General features: G+C 34.9%; 1 protein-coding gene across 2 annotated transcripts in view; it reads left to right on the top strand.

The window, feature by feature from the left end:
* LOC110031287 (U-box domain-containing protein 62-like) overlaps window positions 1-20730 on the top strand; it is a 46407-nt gene that overhangs the window by 10436 nt on the left and 15241 nt on the right. For both annotated transcript variants that reach the window (XR_002294724.1, XM_020734414.1), the window contains exon 4: window positions 11707-11764. Coding sequence is in view for 1 of the 2 variants with exons in the window: in XM_020734414.1 (XP_020590073.1) it covers window positions 11707-11764 (58 nt within the window). In the remaining variant the exon portion in view is untranslated. The remainder of the gene's footprint in view (window positions 1-11706; window positions 11765-20730) is intronic.

The following is a 20730-nucleotide window of genomic DNA, read 5'->3' as shown; positions in this document are numbered from 1 at the left end:
GTACTCCAGCCAAAACGAGCCCAGCCTTATGCGAAACAGAGCCAAATCTCAGGCCAAAACCGAGACCATCAAAAAGGACAAAAAAAAAACAGAACCATGACAGGTACACCCGAGCCCGACAAGAGGGACAAAACAAAACATAATTTCAGCTCCACTAAAACCCATCAAAAGAGGGCCAACAACAGATAAGTTTTTGAGCCAAAACGAGTCCAAAATTTTTAACTGATATTCAACCCAAAAGAAGCCAAAAAAAATCGAGCCCAACAAATGGGTCGGAACAGGGCTATCAAATTCAAATCTTTTAAAGCCTTATATTTCAAAGTATTGTACCCAACATATGCCTCAAACAATAACAGGTAACAAGAAATGAATAAGCATAAATGGATCTCTAATACCAAAATATCATCTGGCATTGAAATTAATTCCAACATTTACTTGAACAGGAGCAACAATAAAGAATTTCAACATTTTATTTCCAACATGTATTCTAGATGAGCAAATATCATTTTAGAGCTATAACTGTAACTTTCCCAAATATTTTGAGTAGAAAAAGGAAGGGCAGCCACAAGGAACTAAAATCGAGCCCCTCACACATGTGTTTTTTTTTTTTGAAATTCCGACAGTAAGGCAATAGGAAGTAGAGACATGAGTAAATTCCTCTCAAAACTAATATCTCTTTAACGTGCACTTCAAACAGGGAAACAAGAAACAAAAAAATATAGTAACCCCTCAAATATCATTCCCTTTTTAGCATGCAGCTCGAACAGGAGGAGAGAAATAACAGAAACGGAGCAAGAACAAATGAGCCCTCCTCAACATTTAAATTAACGTAACTGAGCTAGATGAAGCATTTAAAACATCCCTAACAAGCCGGTTATGATGCCAACAATTATTAGTAAGCCCAACATGAGGTATTTGCTAAAATAAAATCACTTGTAACATGCATTCCCTATCGAGCAAGGGAAGAAACAGAGAACAACCCCCTGCGCGAGCATAACCGAAAAGGAACAGAGGAAGGGAAACTGACCCGGATCCCTTTCAAATAGTAAGGGAAAGATCAAAAGGATTCAAACACCAAACCCAGGAACCTCAAGAAACTCTAGCAGAGCCCCCTCCTCTCCACAAATTTCGGCCAACCCTAAAGACCCGCCCATATGGGGTTTTTATAGGCAAAGATGGAGGAGGTGGCTCACCTAACCCTCCCACGGTGAACCAAACTCGAGGGAGGAGGGAAAACGACAACAAATGCTGCAGAGAGGGATAAGGATCGCGTAGGTGTGCGATGGGAGCGAAGAGAAGGGGAAGATCCTCCATGCGGGTGGCTCAAGGAGAGCATAAGATAAGGGATGGAGCTGTGGAGGAGAGCTCGTGTGCGACAGAGGGTATGGGCGGACGATAGAGCTAAAGGCGGGAGGCAGGGCGTGCGAAAGGTCTAGGGATTTAGGATTTTTTTAGGGGGGAGAGAGAGAAGGGGTTTTATTATAATAATAATAATAATATCATTATTATTATTATTATGATATGCTTCATTTTGTGCACTTTCTCCCAGATACACCATCGTCGTGAAATGAACATCTCTTTTAGGCAAAATCGACGTTTCAGACGTCCTGACACAGTCCGTTTTATCATCCGGGATCGTCCGGGCATCCTCGTCGCCGACCGGGCCAAAAACGCGTCAAATTCAATTTTCGTCAAAATTTTGGTTGGAGTCCAATTGATCAGGATGGTGTAGATGATTGTCATGAGGGGTTTAGAAGAGATTTGGAGTGATTCTGAGTTGGTTTGGGAGCTCAATTTGGTGGATTTTAGTCACTTAGTCAATTTTGGGGTGTTGAATTGAACTTGGGTTTGGGTCCAAATTGATGGTTCAAAATGGCCTGGAGGAATGTCACAAAGAGTTTTCAACATAAATTGAGTGTCAATTTTGGGACTTAAGGTATTCAATTTGGTGGAATTTGAGGGCAGTCAATCTGGGACAAATTTGAGAATTTTTGGAGTTGGGTTAAAATTGAGTGAAATTGAGGCTTGACCAAGGCCCATTAAAGGTCCAATTTGATGTGTAGGATTGTTATGAAGAGTTTAGGATTCAAATTGTGGCAAATTGATGTCAATTGAGGAGTCCAAATTAGTTTCAAAAACAAAAGGGCTAAATTGGGTAATCGGTGAAATTGAGGTGCCAACCATCCTGATTTGAGCCACATACCAAAAGAATCTTCATTTGGGTCCTCTATGTACTGGTGCTAGCTAAACTCCAGCCTAGGGCTAGAGGGTCTTGGAGACCATCTGCATGAGTCTCCCAAAAGATCAAGGAATGAAAATCAACAAGCTTGGGTTCGGGGTTGTGAGCGAATGAGTGTGAGAGTGAGTGATAGTGAGTGTAAGTGAGTGCAAGTGAGTGAACAGTGAGTGCACAGTAAGTGAAACAGCTCTAGACCAACACCCAGGGTCAGCCCTAAAGTCAAGCAGTCCTATGGGAACTCAGGAACTCATCTTGAGTTCCCTTGAGTTCCCTTATATTGACCCCACCTACTAAGTGCTAGAGGTTAGGACCAATAAGTGGAACTTCAAGTTGAGAAAATAGGAGTTTTGAATTTCTAAAGGTGGGGGTTCCTTTTCTAGTTTTCTAGGAATAGTCAACAAGAAAATCCTATGACTAGACTTTAGACTACTAAAGAGTAAAATCTAAACCTCAACCAAAAGTGAGGTCAACATCATCTTTTTTTTTATCTTTGATATAGTTTACGTAATTAATGTTACTTGCTATACTCACACCTCTATTGATTTGAAGGATAAGCATTACTACTATTATATTGATTATGCTTCCTTATTGATTACTTTGGTAATATTGAACTCCTTGCTGTATGCTTCTTCTATTGATGTTGAGTCATGCAATGTCTAATTTGTTACGATCTTGCTTTCTAATGAGTATACATGTTTTTGTACGAGACAAGTGAGGAAGGCTTAACTAGCATTGCTGTAACTATTCTTGGAGCCCAAATTTGTTAATAGCAAGTAAAACACAATTAATGAGAAGGTCCCACTAAGCTATAACACCTAATGGAGTGCAATTAATTTTGAACATATTATAGAGCATTAAAATTCATGAATACTTTATTAATAATTTACTAATATAAGAAATTTGTTAGACTGGCACCCAAGAGCAATTTAGTCTTTTATTAGTTATTATTGTTGGATATAAATAGGGTTTATTATGCTTAGGATTAGGTATGCTATGAGATTATGAATTGAGCCTTAGATTTATGGTTTTGTAGAGATCGCCTACCTCTCGAATTCTAGATAGAAGAAGAGCAGGGCCACCTACAACTTTATCTCTATTCAAGTAATGAAGCAATTGAGGCTAGAGATGGTTGACAGGAGAAGTTTTGGAGTCATAATGAATGAGACATGTGGAATAGACTAGAGAAGTTTGTAAATGATTGATGTTGACACTGCAAAATATTAAGATGATTGAGAACTTTCTTCTCTTGGATTTAGAACATTGATGTGATATTGGGTATGATGTGATATTGGGTATGAAATGATTGCAATCCTTAGGGGAGACTAAGATGAATTAGAAACTCTTGACCATGAAGTATGAGGAGGGAGATAAGACAGTTTTGATGTCAGTGGATCCATCAAAAGTGGTAGCCACCTAGGAGCTAGAAGAGCTTGATAAGTTTTCTGAGATCTATATGAAAGTACTGGAAGTTCATGAAGGATTGTAATTCGATTTTATGTGTTACGATGTGTGCGAGACAAAAGAAGGGGAGCCGACGCATAGGCGCTGGCTATGGGCGCTCAAGCATCCACTGGGCTCAGCTCACAGTGGAGCCGACGCTTAGGCACTAGCTTTCGGCTAATATGCGCCCACATCCAGAGGGATCGACGCCTATACACCAGTCTATTGGGGTCTAAGTGCCCATTATTGGGCGCCGATACAGAGGGCTTGGTGCTTGGCTATGGCTTTCGACTAATATGCGCCCACATCCAGAGGGACTGACGCCTAAGTGCCCGAGGCAATCTTCTTTCGAGATTTCTTTTTTTTCTTAAGGGCTTTGAGTTTATTTCTTCTAAATTTTTCGACGAGCATCCCGATGAAGGCGATGAGTGTTAAAGAGGTGGATTCCTGTGATTTGACATGATTATTACATCAGATTGGAGAAAGTGGAGCGAGTTATGTAAGTTTTTTTTGTGTGAAGAGAAAACTTGTATAATTTCTTTGTAAAACATTCTGAATTTCATAGTAAAAATGTTTGGTGGTGGCTCCGTGCATTTCTGGTTGTTTTAATTGTGTTATTTATTTATTTTTTTATTCCAGTTTTTTAGAATTAGTGTGATCCTATTATTTCGCTGTGTAGTTTAGTTTCTAATTGATCCTAAGCCCAATAAAGTTGGGAATTATTCATTGGAGGTTTTCTAACAGTGTGGTCGTTGACGAAGAAATTGAAGGATAATTTTCATCGGTGGGAAGCGATGACCCAGAATTTTGAGAAGTTAAAGAAGACAATGACAAGTGTATCAATGCGACACTGCCGGATTTTAGCCAATCTTTAATTATAGTGACGAATGCTTCATGTTATGGATTAGACACAGTCCTTATTTACTGTATCTATGACTCCTCAATATGAATTTTTGATTAAATGAAGAGGATTGCCTGATGAGGACGCCATGTGGGAGCATACACCTTGATCCAACAACTTTTTTTTTTCTCACTTCTTGAGGATAAGGTGTTTTTTGGGAGGGGAGTAATGTTAGATCGACACCTAGGAAAATTTAGTCATTTATTAGTTATTATTGTGGTGTATAAATAGAGCTTTTTATTATTAGGGTTAAGTTATGCTATGAAATTGTTGTCTTGAATCATAGGGTTTGGGTTTGGGAGAGATTACCTTCCTCTCAAATTGGAGGTGCTTATCTTTTGTGTTTTAGCAGTGCCACTTAGTGTTCTTGAAGTAAAATATTTTATTGCCCTAATTTCTATGAAAAACTCCTTGTTCTTATTAAGTTGGTATCACAGTCACAACTTCATCTCTACATAGGGGAGGCTAAGATGATTGAAAATTACTAACCATGGAGTTTTAGGAAAGAGATAAGACGACGATGCTTTGTGGTGAATCTAGTTTGTGCAAAACTTTGGTGTCAACAGATCTATCGAAGGTGACTGTTATGTTGGAGTGACCACTACCTAAGACTTGAAAGGAGTTGAGAAGATTTTTGAGATTTGCAGGATATTACCGAAAGTTCGTGTAAGATTTGTAATTTGGGTTGTCAAAATGACTCGTGTTCGGCTCATTCACGAAGTTAACGAGCCGAACACGAACAAAGACTTATTCGTTTGTGTTCGATTCATTTTTTGGCTCGAAATCCTACTCATCAATTATATATATATATATCTGCGCCGCATACTCAGATCAATTGGTCAAGCATTTGCTTATCTGTTGAAAATCCCCTCTGGTCTGGGGTTTAATTCCCCATAAATGTAAAATGTGGTATTGTTTTTATATAAACAATAATTTTTAAATTTTGCCCAACCCTTAACATGTTATGTCTACGTGATTAATGTTTTAAAAAATGACTCTTTGTTCGTGAGCAGCTCGTACTCGGCTCGGTAGTAAACGAGTCGAACACGAACACACTTTTTGAGCTCGAAATATAAACGAGCTGAACACGAGCTGAGCCTAGGCTCACTCATGTTTGGCTCGTTTACACCCCTAGTTGTAATTCGATTGTATGGTCGTTGATGGAGAAGCTGAAGAAGGATAATTTTCGGTGGGGGGAAGTGGTGACCCAGACTTCTGAGAAGTTAGAGAAGCTTATAATGAGTGGCTAATGCTGGCATTATTGAATTTTAGCCAATATTTTATTACAGAGACAATTGCTTCAGACAATTGATTAGGCACGGTCTTCATGCAGTGTCAACGACTCATACTTATTTTAATCCAGTGCTAACGATGAGAACCAGACTCAAGTTAGTTTATGAGTGGGAGCCACACGACTTGATCCAACAGTAGAGTTCTTTTTTCCATTTTGAGGACAATATGTCTTTTTACGGAGGTAATAATGTTAGACTGTTGTCTAAGGGTAAGTATTCTAATTTTAGAAATTATTAGATATTAAATAGGGCTTCTTATGCTTTGAGTTGGGTTTGCTTTGAGATTGTGAATTGAATTTGAATTGTACGTGCTTATCTTTATGTATTCGGAGTTATTTTGATTTGATTTGATATCAGCAGTACAAAATCTATTATCTCTGCTCTAATCTCTGGGAAGTTCGTCCTATCAAAATCCTAATTCAAAAGGGCACTATTATGTCATATCATTTGAACATAGGATTGCTTTAACATAATGGAGGGTAACATATGATAATTAGCTTGGATAATAAAATTAACATGGCAATGAAAATAAATAAATTCAAACAAAGTATTTGTATTAATACAGAATATTATGTCATTAAATGTAGCGTTGGGTTTTGTGAGATGATGATAATATTGCAAATTAAACAACATAAGTAACAATAACATAATATCACTAACAATCAATGAGACTAGATTAAGCAAAACTTAGCATTAAACCAAATACAAATTGAAATGCAAGAAAGAGAGAAAATTCACGACAATAGCAAGAATGTAATAACGTAAATAATTGTTGGTTTGAAGAGAAAGTGCATGCCTACTCTACAAGATGGTGTCTAGCAATATCAATGACAAGCGAAAGAAAAAAAGATTTCTTATAGTCAGCTTTAGATCTTTGTCAATATTTTTTTTTCTTGATGCTTTGAAGACACTCGATGGGTTGTAACCTGTGTTTTCTTGCGCTATTGATATATTTTTTTGGAGTGAATACTTTCCCTTTTTGTTATAGTTTAAGGTTTAACATAAGGAATGATGTTGTATCCCTTGGTATTTAGGACTCGGCTATTCTGATCATAAGAATGCCTTTTATGAGATTTATTTAATTTTTTGAACTATATGTATATATATATATATAATGGTGATAATGATGTTTGTACACTATACCAATTATATTCATTCTTTCTTCTTTTATTTTTTTAGCATATTTAGTTCATTGAACCATCAGTCTTTGTGTTATTTTTGTTGGTTACATTCAACTTAAAATACTAAAAATTTGGCACATTAATCGATGTTAGCTTGAGATGATATCAATGAATCACAATGGAGTGATATGAGATTAGTCTACTCTAGGAACTCATGACATAAATAATATTGAAGTAAAAAAATCTAATGTTTCTTTGGGAAATTATGATTCTAGAATCTCTAAATCTAAAATAATGGGAATATCCATGGGGATTCAGATTTCTTGCTTGTATATTATTTGATCTCATGAGTCCCTATGGCAGATTGATCCTATAACAATTCTTCATGTTGATTTATTGATATCAACTAAGGCTAGTTTCTCTTAATTTAAACTCATGTTTCTCTCTTATTATATATAGCTTAAAAATAAATAGATTTCATAAAAAAACTGACAAGAATCTTCTGATTAAGAAAAGTCTAATATTTTTTCTTGGTCATGCAGACTAGGAGCTATGATGATCCGGAAAGATGGACAACCATGGGATCTTGATGGGGCTGCCCTCCTATCTTTTAGTTTATTCACTCTTTTTTTTAGGATAAGTCAGCCTTTCCCCTTATTTTGTAGGTTAGACATTTTCTATAGGTTGATCCCTTCTCTTTAGCTTGTCATACCTAGGTTCATCCCTCATTGTTTTACTACTTTTTGCAGTTTTATGAGTTATAGGCCCTCTATTCCTTTACCGCTTTCTTGAGCTATAGTTTTGGCTTTTTTGATGATCCAAATACTGTCTAATATGTCAGAATATGAGCCGCATCATCTTTGAGGTTGTCTAACTTAGCTTTCATTCTCTTGAATGTCCTTATACCAAGAATATATGCTTTAAAAATTAAAGCAAATTGCTTCTCAATGGAATAAAGATTCTTTCTATTGAAGACATGTTAATTTTGATCATATCCAATGACTGTCTCTTTTTTCCTTAAAACTCACTCCTCTCAATAAATCACATCCACCAATTTATGAGTCAAACATGCCGTTGGAGTTCTTCATCGTTAGTTACATTATAAATTGCCTATTCAACTATGCTTCAATGTTCATTAATTTTGACTTCTTTTTTTTTACTTCATATAATTTTTATTGGATGAGATTAATTATCAACAAATAAATACAACTTAAAAAATTAGCAAGATTTCTTAATTGACAATTTTATTGGTCATTGCTCACAATGTAATTGAACTTGAGAACAATGTTCTTTTGGGAGGTTATGCCCATATTCTTTAAATTTTAAATAATGGGAGTTTCCACGGTTTTCGATCTTCTGTTTGCTATTATTGATGCCATGAATTCCTATGTTAGATTGATCTGTTATTAGTCATCTATTGGGATTCATTGATATCATCTCAAGCCAATATCCCTTGATTTCAAATCCTTTTTCTTCCATATTATATGTAGTTAAAATACATAAAAATAAATTTCATCAAAAACAGTTAGCGGATAGGCTATGTTTATAATAGTCATTTTTATATGAACTCCTTGAGGGTTTGGTTATTTGTTGGTCTCATTGATATGTTGTCATATAATTTCGACTTCCTGTTGATGAATACGTCTCTTGAATCCCTTAAAATTGCTACACTTGTGTACCGCTGACTATTATTTTTTTTCTGACCATCTCTTCCACTCAAGTAGTGAAGACTGAACGGATGAAGCTTTGCTGAGAAGGTGGCACCAAAGTGTGCCATGAATGTTGACTTCATTTTTCTGCTTACTCAATACTTCATAATGAAGTTAGGCTATGGTATTTACGTGCTTAAATATTATAACTACCATGATTTCTTCCTTTGATGTGTACGCTCTTCTGATTTCTTCAGTGGTTGGTGGAAGAACTTAATAATATTTATTGTTAATATTCTATAAAATATAAACATAGAAGTGATGTTAGGCTGGAAAATGTCATTCCACTCCTTTTCATCTTCATCAGGTAGCAATAAATCAAGTGGGTTTATCCTAGAAGATTACTTTTGGAGAGTTATTATTAGATTAAAAAAATCAGAATCATTTCATGGTGAATATACCAAAAATCTAAATGTGAACTCCCTCCTCGCCTTCAATGCGAGGCTCTTTACTGATGCTCGAAGGCTCGGAGAAGTGCCTTTGATGGAGAAGAACCTGATACGATCCAACGTAGAAATCAACACTTTTCTCTATAGAAATTAGGGTAAATAAATATTTTTCTTCAATAACGTCAAATCAAAGCAATACAACACTAACAATTCTCACGAACACATAAGATAAACACCTACAATTTGAGAGATAGACAATCTCTCCCAATTCTTACAATTCGAGAGATAGAAAGTCTACCCCAAACCCTAAATTTAAGACTCACAAAAATAACTCATGCGTACCTAACCCTAAACTTATTAGACTTTATTTATATTAAAAAATAATAAATAATAAAAGACTAAATTACCGTTAGGTTAATAAAAAGGCAAAATTGCCCTTAGGCTAGGCAGCGGTGTAACGCCTCCCTTCCCTTAAATACACCTTATCCTCAAGGGGTAGGAAAAAGTGAGGGTGTTCCTCCTCCTCCATCTTCGTCTTTGTTTCTTCATTCACTGCCTTATCGTCATACATTGTGAGAGTCTATAATGTTCGATATTTGCAATGTTTTCTTGGGCTAAACTTCTCATTACTCCGAAAATACTTACGTCTTGGCTCATTTTTCCTAAATCTCTATCTCTGTAAGGCGCTCGAGTGTCGCTCCCGGTCGCGACCCATGATTCTTATTCTATGAAGCTTTTCTCTGAACTTCAACTAATTAGGATTTGATATCGTTGTGATTGTACTAATTTTGTATGTTGCTCTACCCGTGCTACTCCTATTAGCCTATTCCATGGCATTATCATCTTCAACCAAATGCGCTAATTCTATAATTGCTCCCAAGCATCCCGGTCTCAACGACCGAAGAGTTGCAGGAATGTCATGCTTTATACCCTTCATGAAGTTCCTCTTCAATACTGCTTCAGAAAGTCTCCTCAGCCATCCCGACAAGCGCTCAAATATGTCCTTATACTCCATGACAATCCATTCCCTAGTAAATACAAAGAATTGTTCGTGTAGGTTTTGTTCTTGAATGACTCAAACACGTTCCAACAAGCAATATTTAAATTCTTTCCAAGAGTAGATTAGGTTTCTATCCTCCCTTCACTGAAACCATGTTAGGGCTTTCCCCTTTAAACATAAAACTGCTGCCATGAGCTCCTCCTCCCCATTTAGCCCATTCATCGTGAAATATCACTCCACCCGGTACACCTGCAAATGCGTGTCTTCCCCCTCCAAGATTCACATCTTCAACTTTCTAACCCTAGCATTTCCACCCTCAATTTCTTTCCATCCGTTGTTTTCCCCCATGTATCAAGGGTAAAACTTTCTCCTTTGATCATATCCATATCCCATCCTTACTTTTTTCATTTCTTCTTTGTGCTCCTCCATGTCCCTTGCATAATCTATTCTCCATGTTTCGACCTAACTGTCTCCATTAAAAATTTCTATTTCAACCCCTTCGGAGTTCTAGAATGGAGTTGTTGAAGGTGAATGTTTTCCTCATGTTCGAGCTCCTTCTCTTTCAGTTCGACCACATAATCTCCAATCAACCCTTAGTTAGGGTTTGTAAATTGAGCTGCCGGCGGGACCTTGAATTGCATCTCAATAATAGTTCTTATCGTCTCCTCCAAGCTTCAGAATTGGTTTTTCATGGAAAGAAACCTATTTTCTAAGGAGAAAGCCCTTCATTCTATGGCAGAGAACCTTTCTCCATCCCAAATTTAAGTTGGCTCGCATATTTCCACAATTTCTTCTCTAAATCATCTACTTTCTTTGGTGCCATCATTCCCCAATAAGTTTTCGATCAAACATAGCAATACAATGACAGAGAACTATTTTCTTCAATAACATCAAACAAAGCAATACAACAATAACAACTCCCACGAGCACATAAAATAAGCACCTACAATTCGAGAGGTAGACGATCTATCCCAATTCCTATAATTCGAGAGGTAGAAAGTCTCTCCTAAACCTTAAACCTTTGACTCACAATAATAATCTCTTGCATACCTAATCCTAAATCTATTAGGTTATATTTAGACAAAACAATAATAAATAATAAAAGATGAAATTGCCCTTAAGTTAATTAAAGATATAGCTAGGTACCGGCATAAAAAAACCCTAATTTAAAAGAATGAGAAGAAGATGAGCATGGTGTTAAGAAGATGAGCATGGAGTTAATACAATTCAAATTTAAAGGAAAAAAATGCCATGCCAACTAAATTAATGAAATATTTAATGCCATTAGCCAAAAGGAACTGTGAAGATGGTAAGTATGCAGGGAACCAAAATGAAATCTCAAAATGCACTAGGACCTAAATATAAGGTTTACAAAAATGTTAACCTTTGTATAGAACGGTGCAAATCCCGGTGAGCCGCTTGATAATTACATGATAATTGATTGCATCCATTTATATAGGCTAATTATATTGGATAACTTGTGGATTGCTAAAGCTTAATCGTTCTTTTAGTTTATTTTCGAAGTGACCGGGCAATAGTAATTTTATTTGAGATATTGAAAAGATTATATTTACAATCATAAAACTGATGATTACTTGTTGTATTCTACATGCAGAAAGCTTGTTTTAAATGTTCGCTACCAATTTCTGAAGATTCAGCTCGACCGAATTTAGGTATTACTTGATTTTTGTTTTTTGTCTAGAAATTCACCTGCAAGTAGTTTCTGCTAAGAAGCACTTTGGTTAACTTGACTTGTAAATTCTAGTCTCCTCATTTTCATTTTGTTTTCTAGCTCTTGACAATTATTAGTCGAATGTTTTTTGTTGAATTATATACTTCTAGTATTGTTATTATATGCTCTCTTTTATTTTTGCGCTTGTGTGTGTAGTCTTTGCATTTATTTTACATGTCTTTCACTTAGCTTTGAAATTTTTTAGGAGTTATTATTAATTTATTATGCGTTTTATTTGGTGTAGCATTCATGGCAAATATTCTTTAGATTAGACCCCTTTTTTCTGTTCAGGACCAAGCGCCGTTTTCTCATCCGATGCTCCTTTTTTGAATTTATTGCATTTATTGGCATGCATGCATCTGTTCTTAATTTCTTATTTTAGGCATTTACATAGCACAAAATAGTTACATATTTCACTTTTAAAAAGTGATAATAGTGTTATTCTTGATGTGATATTAAATGATCGAGCGTTGTGTGTCTAAATATTAAAGTTTAGGCGCGAGATATGTAAATGCATAAGAATTATGTGCAGCATATGTAAATTTCCCAACTTATTTATGTTGGACAGTCTGAGGCTGTAGTTTTTCTTTTTACAGCTACGTTCTTCTCCCTCAAGCATATTGCTTCCCGTGCCATTAATTTTGATCAAGTTTGGCTATCGGAAATTCTGTTCATTTGTTATATTGCTGTTGTTGGAAGCTTTTGTTATTCATGTTCCATAAGTTACCACCTTCTTCAGTGATTACGCATGATGCTTGGTATTTTGTAAGTTTTTATTTAAAATGAAAACTATGGTGATATTCACTTTATACAACAACAACAAAACCTTAATCCCACTATGTGCGGTCGGGTTCATGAATCTTTTTTTTCCATTGCGTCCTATTTAGTGTCATATTTTCATGTAGTTCTAATAAATTAAGATCATTTTTTATATAGTAAGCCGAAGGTTTCCTAGGTCTATCTCTGCCTTTCTTAACATAAGTTGAGTCTAAAACATCTACTCTCTTAATCGGATCATCAGATGGTCGACATTTAATGTGACCAAATCATCTAAGATGACTCTCTCTAATTTTGTCCGTCACTGGAGCTACACCAACCCTATCACGGAGATATTCATTTCACATTTTGTTTGAAGTGTAAAGCCACTCATCCACCTAATCATTCTCATCTCAGCAACACTTAACTTAGTATTATGCTTCTCTTTTAAAGGTTAACATCCAACGCCATAGAGCATTGTAGGTCTCACCACCGTCTTATAAAAATTTCCTTTTAGTCTAAGCGGTTAGTCTAAGCGGTACTAAAGGGCCGAAGAATTCCTCCACTTCAACCAACTTGAATTCTACTATTAACATCCCCATCTATATCATCATCGCTCTGAATAACAGACCCGAGATATCTAAATCGTTCACACATTTAATTATTTGATCTCCCAAAGTTACACTTCTATTACTAGGCTACTACTAAAATTAAATTCCATGTATTCAGTTTTAGTTCTACTCAAATGAAGGTCTTTAGACTCCAATGTACACCTCCAAAATTCAAGTTTTTCCTAGGCTTTTTCTCTCATCTTATCCACGAGAAGGATATCATCATAAAAAAGCATACACCAAGGTGCATTACCCCTGTGAATGTCCAGTAAGACCATCCATAACTAAAGCAAAAAGATATGGGCTTAAAGCCGATCCCTGCTGTAACCCAACAAAAATAGGAAAATAATTGGTCAATTCTCCATCAATTCGAACACAAGTAACAACTCTAGTATACATATTTTTAATGACTTGAATATAAGTCATATCAACACATTTCTTTTCAAGAACTCTCCAACAAATATCTTTTGGAACTTTATTGTAAGCTTTTTCTAAATCAATAAAAATCAAATGTAGATCCTCCTTGTTATCGCTCAACTTCTCCATAAAACCTTTCAATAAATGTATAGCTTCCATAGTAACTTGCATGGCATAAATCCAAATTGATTATGAGAAATCTTTGTAATACGTCTTAACCTATTTTCAATTACCCTCTCCCATAATTTTAAAGTATGGCACATCAAGTTAATTCCTCCATAATTTACACACTCTTGTGCATCCCCTTTATTCTTAAAAATGATGACCAAGATACTCTTCCTCCACTCCGCAGACATCTTTTTTGTTTTTAAAATAATATTAAAGAGTTTAGTGAGCCAAGAAACTCCCACGTATCCTAAAAATTTCCACACTTTAATTGGGATATCCCCTTTATTCTTGATATTCACTTTATGCTACAAAAAAGAAATATTGCCATTTACCTACATTATCAAGTGTGTACGGGGAAAATCATTAATTTGAAGAAGCATTTTTGCTTGTCCAAGGAATTATAAATTGATATTCAAAGGGAGTAATATTTAATATAAAATGATTCTAAATTAGTATTTAAAATTTATAAAAAATTGTATAAAGCACTACATTAAGTAGATTAGCAAAGGTCATAAGATGTTTGTCTTGTTGCACAAGACTTATTTAATAGACAGTGAAAATAAACAATAACTAAAAATAAGATAAATGAAATGAAAGTATGTAAGATAGATTCACCAAGTTAGCAAATAGCAAGCTAATTTGATGGGTAAAGCGTATCTACGTTAAGGTTAAATCTTACTTTTTCTAATAGAAAATTATTATGAGAGGACATCTAACCAAAGTTTATTCTTCCATAGAACCGCAAAAAGCTATTTCAACTATAACTTTTCTTTATCCCCATTGAACACATCCATAATTTTAAAAGTAGAGAGATCAGTTAGATATACTATGATTTTTTATTTTGCCTTACATATAAGTAATATTATCTAATAAAGGATGAACTAAGAGATATGCATTTAAAACAAAAGGAGGCATCCTAATGAAATCTCAAAAAATTTCTACTAAAATGCTCTACAACACAGTCGAATTGCCAATTACCTGTCACCTAGAAAAAACATTGATGTTATCCAATAGGCGCATCATGTAGAGTGAGTGGGCATAGTTTTTAGCAGAAAGTTACAGACATGAATTGTTCATCAAGGAAAAAGATGAAAGCTTGGCTGTGCTTTGCCCAATTGGATTCATTCTAGTTTAAACTACAATTTATATTTGCTGATTTTTTCTATTGTAGCTTGCATTGCACAGAAATCTACACCTAAAATTCGCATGTTGCTGTAGTTTAACATGAAAATTTAGTTCAATGATCATCTGCTCTGCGTTGATTAAAGATTCAACCATCTGATGCAACATTGAATCGACAATGACATTCTAACTTTTAAAAGGTCATGACTTAGTATGCCCAACGAGGTTTCATTTTAATTATTTTTCTAATTGACTGAAGTATAAGAAGCATAGTGATGTTCACTCATGTGGTTAACTATATGTAGACATATATGAGAATGAGCAAGTTTTTCTTCAAAATTTTAAATAAAGAAAATTTAACTTTATTTCCTTTGAGTTGTTTGAACACTAAAATCTTATAACTTATTTTACAAAATGAAGGCATTGTTAGTACAATGAAGACTTGACGTGCTACCAAAAAAATCTTCATTTTTTACATGATTTTTAGATATTGAACAACAATATTTGGACCAGGAACCTTAACAGTTAATTTTGGGATCATTTGAATGCAAATTTTTTGATGACTTTAGCCGAGGTGGTGTGGTTTGACAAGGCTAACTCAATGACATCAAGAAAAAATTGATCCGATTCTAATTTACAGTGCCTTTGGGGCGGCAGTGTGTCCGCACCACAGTTTTTTGAAAGCTGCATTTTCCCACTAGACCTGGTTACCTGCGGTGTCTGCTAAATGTTGCGATCTGACTTTTTCAATTTTTTTTATTTTTTTATAATAGTCACCATAACTTTTTGACATCAACTTATCCTTCAGCAGCTTCACATCTGTTTCTTCAAACAAATTTAGCTGCCCCAAACAGACCTTTAGCTTAACTAAAACACTTATAAACATAATAAATTTTTTTTGAGATAATTTGGGAGATGTTGAATCCTCCAAAATTTGTCCTATTATTGTTAAAAATGAGTGCCTCGACAATGTGTACCATAGGAGCTCAATATTTCTTAATTTTTTACTCATTAAAGCATTTTGTGTTTGGGAAAATAAACATGATCAACTAACATTTATTCAAACTATTTGATAGATTATTCATATTTTTTACAAAAAAGATGATATTGCCTTAAAATAATCGATAAATACTCTTTTTTATCACAATCAAAGGACGTTTGGTGGGAATAGTTCTCAAATTTGGAGAATTTCAATGTTTTATCTATCGTCACCTGGCTGGCAACCATTAACCAATATTTGTATGCTAAAATATATATTCAAAGATGGTGGCATGGAACACATAAATTGAAGGTGATGCTTGTTTGAGGCTTAGCAATACTCTCTCGAGGCTTAGTGTCACTCACCCGTGATTGAATGACTCAGAAGAATTCTCTAGGTTAGGGGTGTAACTCTGCCAAGCTAACTTGTAACTTGTAAGACAACTCAGGCTCGACTCAATAATAGCTCACGAGCTGAGTTCGATGAGCTAATAATCCAAGCTTATGCTAGCTCCATTGATTTGTTAGCTTGTGAGCTGGTTCTTTTAAACAAATATTAATATAATATAACTTATAGTATGGTAAAATTTATGAGTTTGCATATAATTTTTTAAAAATATTAAAAAAAAACTATATTTTATATATGTATATGAAATGAATTTTTAAAATTATCTTTGATATTTTTTTTTCATGTTATTCTAATAACAATTTGGATCAATATTATTTTCTCTTTTGTAATAAATGAGTTGGCTTATACGTTGTCTTGAACTCATAGAAGTAAATCAAGTTTAGCTCAGACTTGATTATATTAGGCAACCTCAAGCTTTTTATGGCTCGAACTCGTCGCCACTTGTTTACATTCCTAGTTCATACATATATGTCCTAGCCCACAAGTCATTTGCTTTAATCTGAGAAGGTAGTAGGATAAAACTATAAAAGAAGCCTTGGTTATCTCACTTGTTCCGCTTGGCGACCTCACTTATTTCCTTAGCAATTCCATTGATTCGACAACAGAGGCCTCTAAAGCATTCTCCTGATCAATTATTTGCGTTTATTCTCTGGGATCATGATTACAATGTCCCCAGGCATGTGAGAGTTTAATCATGTATTATATTTATTATATATTTTCTATGGTTTTTCTTTTAGCACCTAAAATCTCATAAATATGGAGTTAAAAGATTCACTTAAGGGCAAGACTTATACGTATTCTAAGCTATGATGAATAGAATGCTCACAACCTCTCTTTCTGGACTTTATCTCTCTATTTTTCACTTTTCTTCATTTTGATCTCACGGATCTTGTTAGGTTCAGGTGTTATTTATGGACATATTCGGATCTAAGATCCTTTCAGGTGCATTGAGCTTGAATTTGTTGCCAATAGAAAAAATAGATATTGCGAGAAGCTGATCACCCCAACCAAGGGGCATCCCAAATCATGAAAAACCAAGAGTTTGTGTCAATAGGCAACTCATAAAGAGAGGAGAGAATCACTCAGATGATCATGTTGATTTGGAATGAGCTCCTTGCACCACTTCGAGAACAAAGACACTGGAAGGATCTTTTGATTCCATCATTATACAACAACCCTCAAGCTCTTAAATGATAATCACCACACGTGCTATATACAAGATTTACCATCCCAATGATGAGGGAGATTAGGTGAGTCGAAAGGCAAAGCATGAAACTAAAAAACAAATTTGGCGAATAAATCGCTGAGACAAAGCCTCTAAAGAAGTACAAAATGTTGTATCTTGAATTGTGTTGAGGGAGGACAGATTGGTCCTACAAAGTAGCTTATTTTGAGTTGACATATGGACATATCACGATTGATATTAATAATGCCTTGAGGCCCAATATATTCTTCACAACCTTTAAATAATTGCCACGTTGTTGGCTCTTCTCCCACCCACTGGGAGTCATTACCTTCTCACCGAGTTTAAAATATGTTCATCACTTTGTTCACAAGGTCCTAGTAGACATTGGAAAATTTACAGGTCGAAGATGAGGAAGGACCTTAGTGAATCCCTTAAAGATTTCATTATGAGATTTTTTAGGAAGATGTTGGATGTTAAATATTTGAAGTTTGTTATCGCTCAAGTGACCCTCAAGCTTTGCAGGAGGGATCTTTTAGATATGTATTCAATTTGTAAAGATTAGGGGTGTAAACAAGTCAAGATTGAGCGAGTCTGGGCTCAACTCGTGTTCGACTCATTTATATATCTAGCGCAAAAAAAATTATTCGGGACTGTTCGCGAAGGAGTCGTTTTGATAGCCCTAGTCACACATCCATATGATGTAAGGGTATGAGCGAGATTTAAATCTTATTATTCGTATAAAAACATTTATTAATATATATTGTAATACATTTTTATCAAATTTTTAATTCATTATAAATTTTTATTGCCTTTTGGTCAATTAAATTATTTAGAAATAATACTCATCAATTATACACACACACACACACATTATTTTGAGCCAAAACGAGTCGAACACGAACAACTAAATCTTTGTTTGTGTTCGACTCATTTATATACTGAGTGTAAAAAAAATGTTTGTGTTCCACTCGTTTGCTTAGAGAACAATTCGAGCATGAGCTACTTGCTGAGCTGAACATAATCTGTTGACGAACGAACTGTTTTGACAGACTTAGTGTCACGACCCAACCCAAGGCTTAAAATTAAACAAAATGAGAACAGACAGTTGGACGGTGGAAAATAAATTAACAGTTATTTGATTTTTATCTCTAGTAGTTTATTATTCAAATAATACGTGAAAGAATCACTAAACAAATAATTAAAAATAATAAGTAGAAAAGTAAGAGATGCATGAGATAGAGATATGTATGATATGAGAGTTATGTATAATGAATATTTGCATAACAACGTAAATATGCATGCTAATTGATGCATAAAGATACATCAGAATAATGTATGTTATAAAGAATGAAATAACTTATATATGAATATTTTTATGTACATGTTTAAAGGAGGATTTCACCTCTCAATGATAGGAAAAATTATTACATCAGGACTCCTAACATAAAGCTACGTTCGAAATCCACTAATATGCGAACACGCGACTTCAAGGAAACGCGCGTGCTTTTCTGTAATTCGGCCAGGTAATACAAGAGAATGTCCTCCTGTGTTATTCCATGTTATTCAGGTATTATTATGGTGATATTGATGTGTTATTATGTTATTATAACACTGAGAATATTCTTAGAACACAATAACACATGAATATCATCACAATAACACCTGAATAATGCGAAATAACACGAAAAGAATATTCCCCTGTGCTGGAATGATTTTGTTTTAATTTTTTGTCACCTCCACGTGACGTCATTTCATTGGACTTCGAACTTAGCTCTACGTTAGGAGTTCTGATGTAATATTTTTCTCAATGATAGAGGCAGGGGACGCAAATGTACCCGTGCACGTAGATTTTTTGATTACCCTAGTCAATTGTGATTGTTAGATCACTAATCGCTATGCAGATGAGATAATAGGGGTGTGTTAACAAGGGCTTACCTCTCTAGACAATTGTGATGTTTACATTGCTAGTCGCTGTGTCGATGAGATAATTTCGGCAGGATTAAGTAAGGGTCTTTCCACCATAGACAGTTGCAATGTGTAGATCGCCAACTGATGTGCTGACGAGAAAATATCATTCAAGGGTGTGTAAAATTTTGTTAACAGTGATACTCACAAAGACATAAATGCATGTAAAGCGTATAAAGTAAAAGTAACGTTAAGATAAATGCATATAGAAGATTAGTATATAAAAGACCAACATGCATTATGTATTTACGAACATATATATTTATTCTGCTATGCAACTATTCATCATACATAACTCTCATACAACGCATATCTCTTGCTTATATCATGCATATCATTTTCCATCGTGTTTATAATGCGTATCTATCCTATCATGCATATCTTGCAGATATGTATATCGTACATATCATGTACCTCATATATATGTTTCATGCATATCTATCCCGACTAACAATATTAATGATCTAACTAAATTAAAACATTCAAGGAGTTGAACATACATTTTAAAATAAAGAAAACTATTGAAATTTAAAAATGTAGTTACTCACCTCGACTGTCATGTTAAAATCTTGATCTTCGATAGTTAGTTGGAGGTTGTGGTGACTTTTATGTTGAACTTAATAAACTACAAAACATAATTTTAAACTTTAATATTTAAGTGATTTTCGTAAATTGAATTATTCTTCTTAAATTGGCATAGGATTATGTTACCTGAAATTTATGGAGCGTCCTACGACGGTCTTTTACACGCTTGCCTTGAACTCATCACATAGGTAAGCAATATGAAATTTGTAAATATCTTAGGATTTTATAAATTTTCTGCCCATAAAGTAATTTAACCCAAAAAAGTAATACTCTTACCTCAAATAGGCTTCTTGGCACAAATCTGTCTTTCAGAAGCTGCAAAATATCTTCTCTTCTTTCTAACACTTGAAATCTCCTTTCTTCTTCGCTAATTTCATGCTAAAACCCTTATGGAAAGTCACTTTTGTAACTTCCAACACAAATTCGGCGCCTCCGACTGCTACCAAAAATGAATTAATGCACGAAAATTAGAAAAATCACAAAATGTAAGCAAGAGTGAGGAAATGAAAGCCTCAAATAGTGTGAGAAAGAAATTCATATTCACCAAAATCACCTTAGAGCCCAAAAAACTGCCGGTTGCAGCACTCTGTGGGCCGCTCAATCAGTTATAGTAGTGGAACGCTACTCTCGCGGGAAGAAGGAATCAGGAGAGAGGAAATATGATTCGACACTTTGCAGCTCGTCTAACTCTACTGGGCCGCTCCTCCCTT

Source organism: Phalaenopsis equestris, unplaced genomic scaffold, assembly GCF_001263595.1.
Source record: "Phalaenopsis equestris unplaced genomic scaffold, ASM126359v1 Scaffold000800, whole genome shotgun sequence".
In the NCBI taxonomy this organism is placed as follows: Eukaryota; Viridiplantae; Streptophyta; class Magnoliopsida; order Asparagales; family Orchidaceae; genus Phalaenopsis; species Phalaenopsis equestris.
The sequence above is the reverse complement of the archived record's forward strand: the minus strand, read 5'-3'. Positions and strand labels throughout refer to the sequence as shown.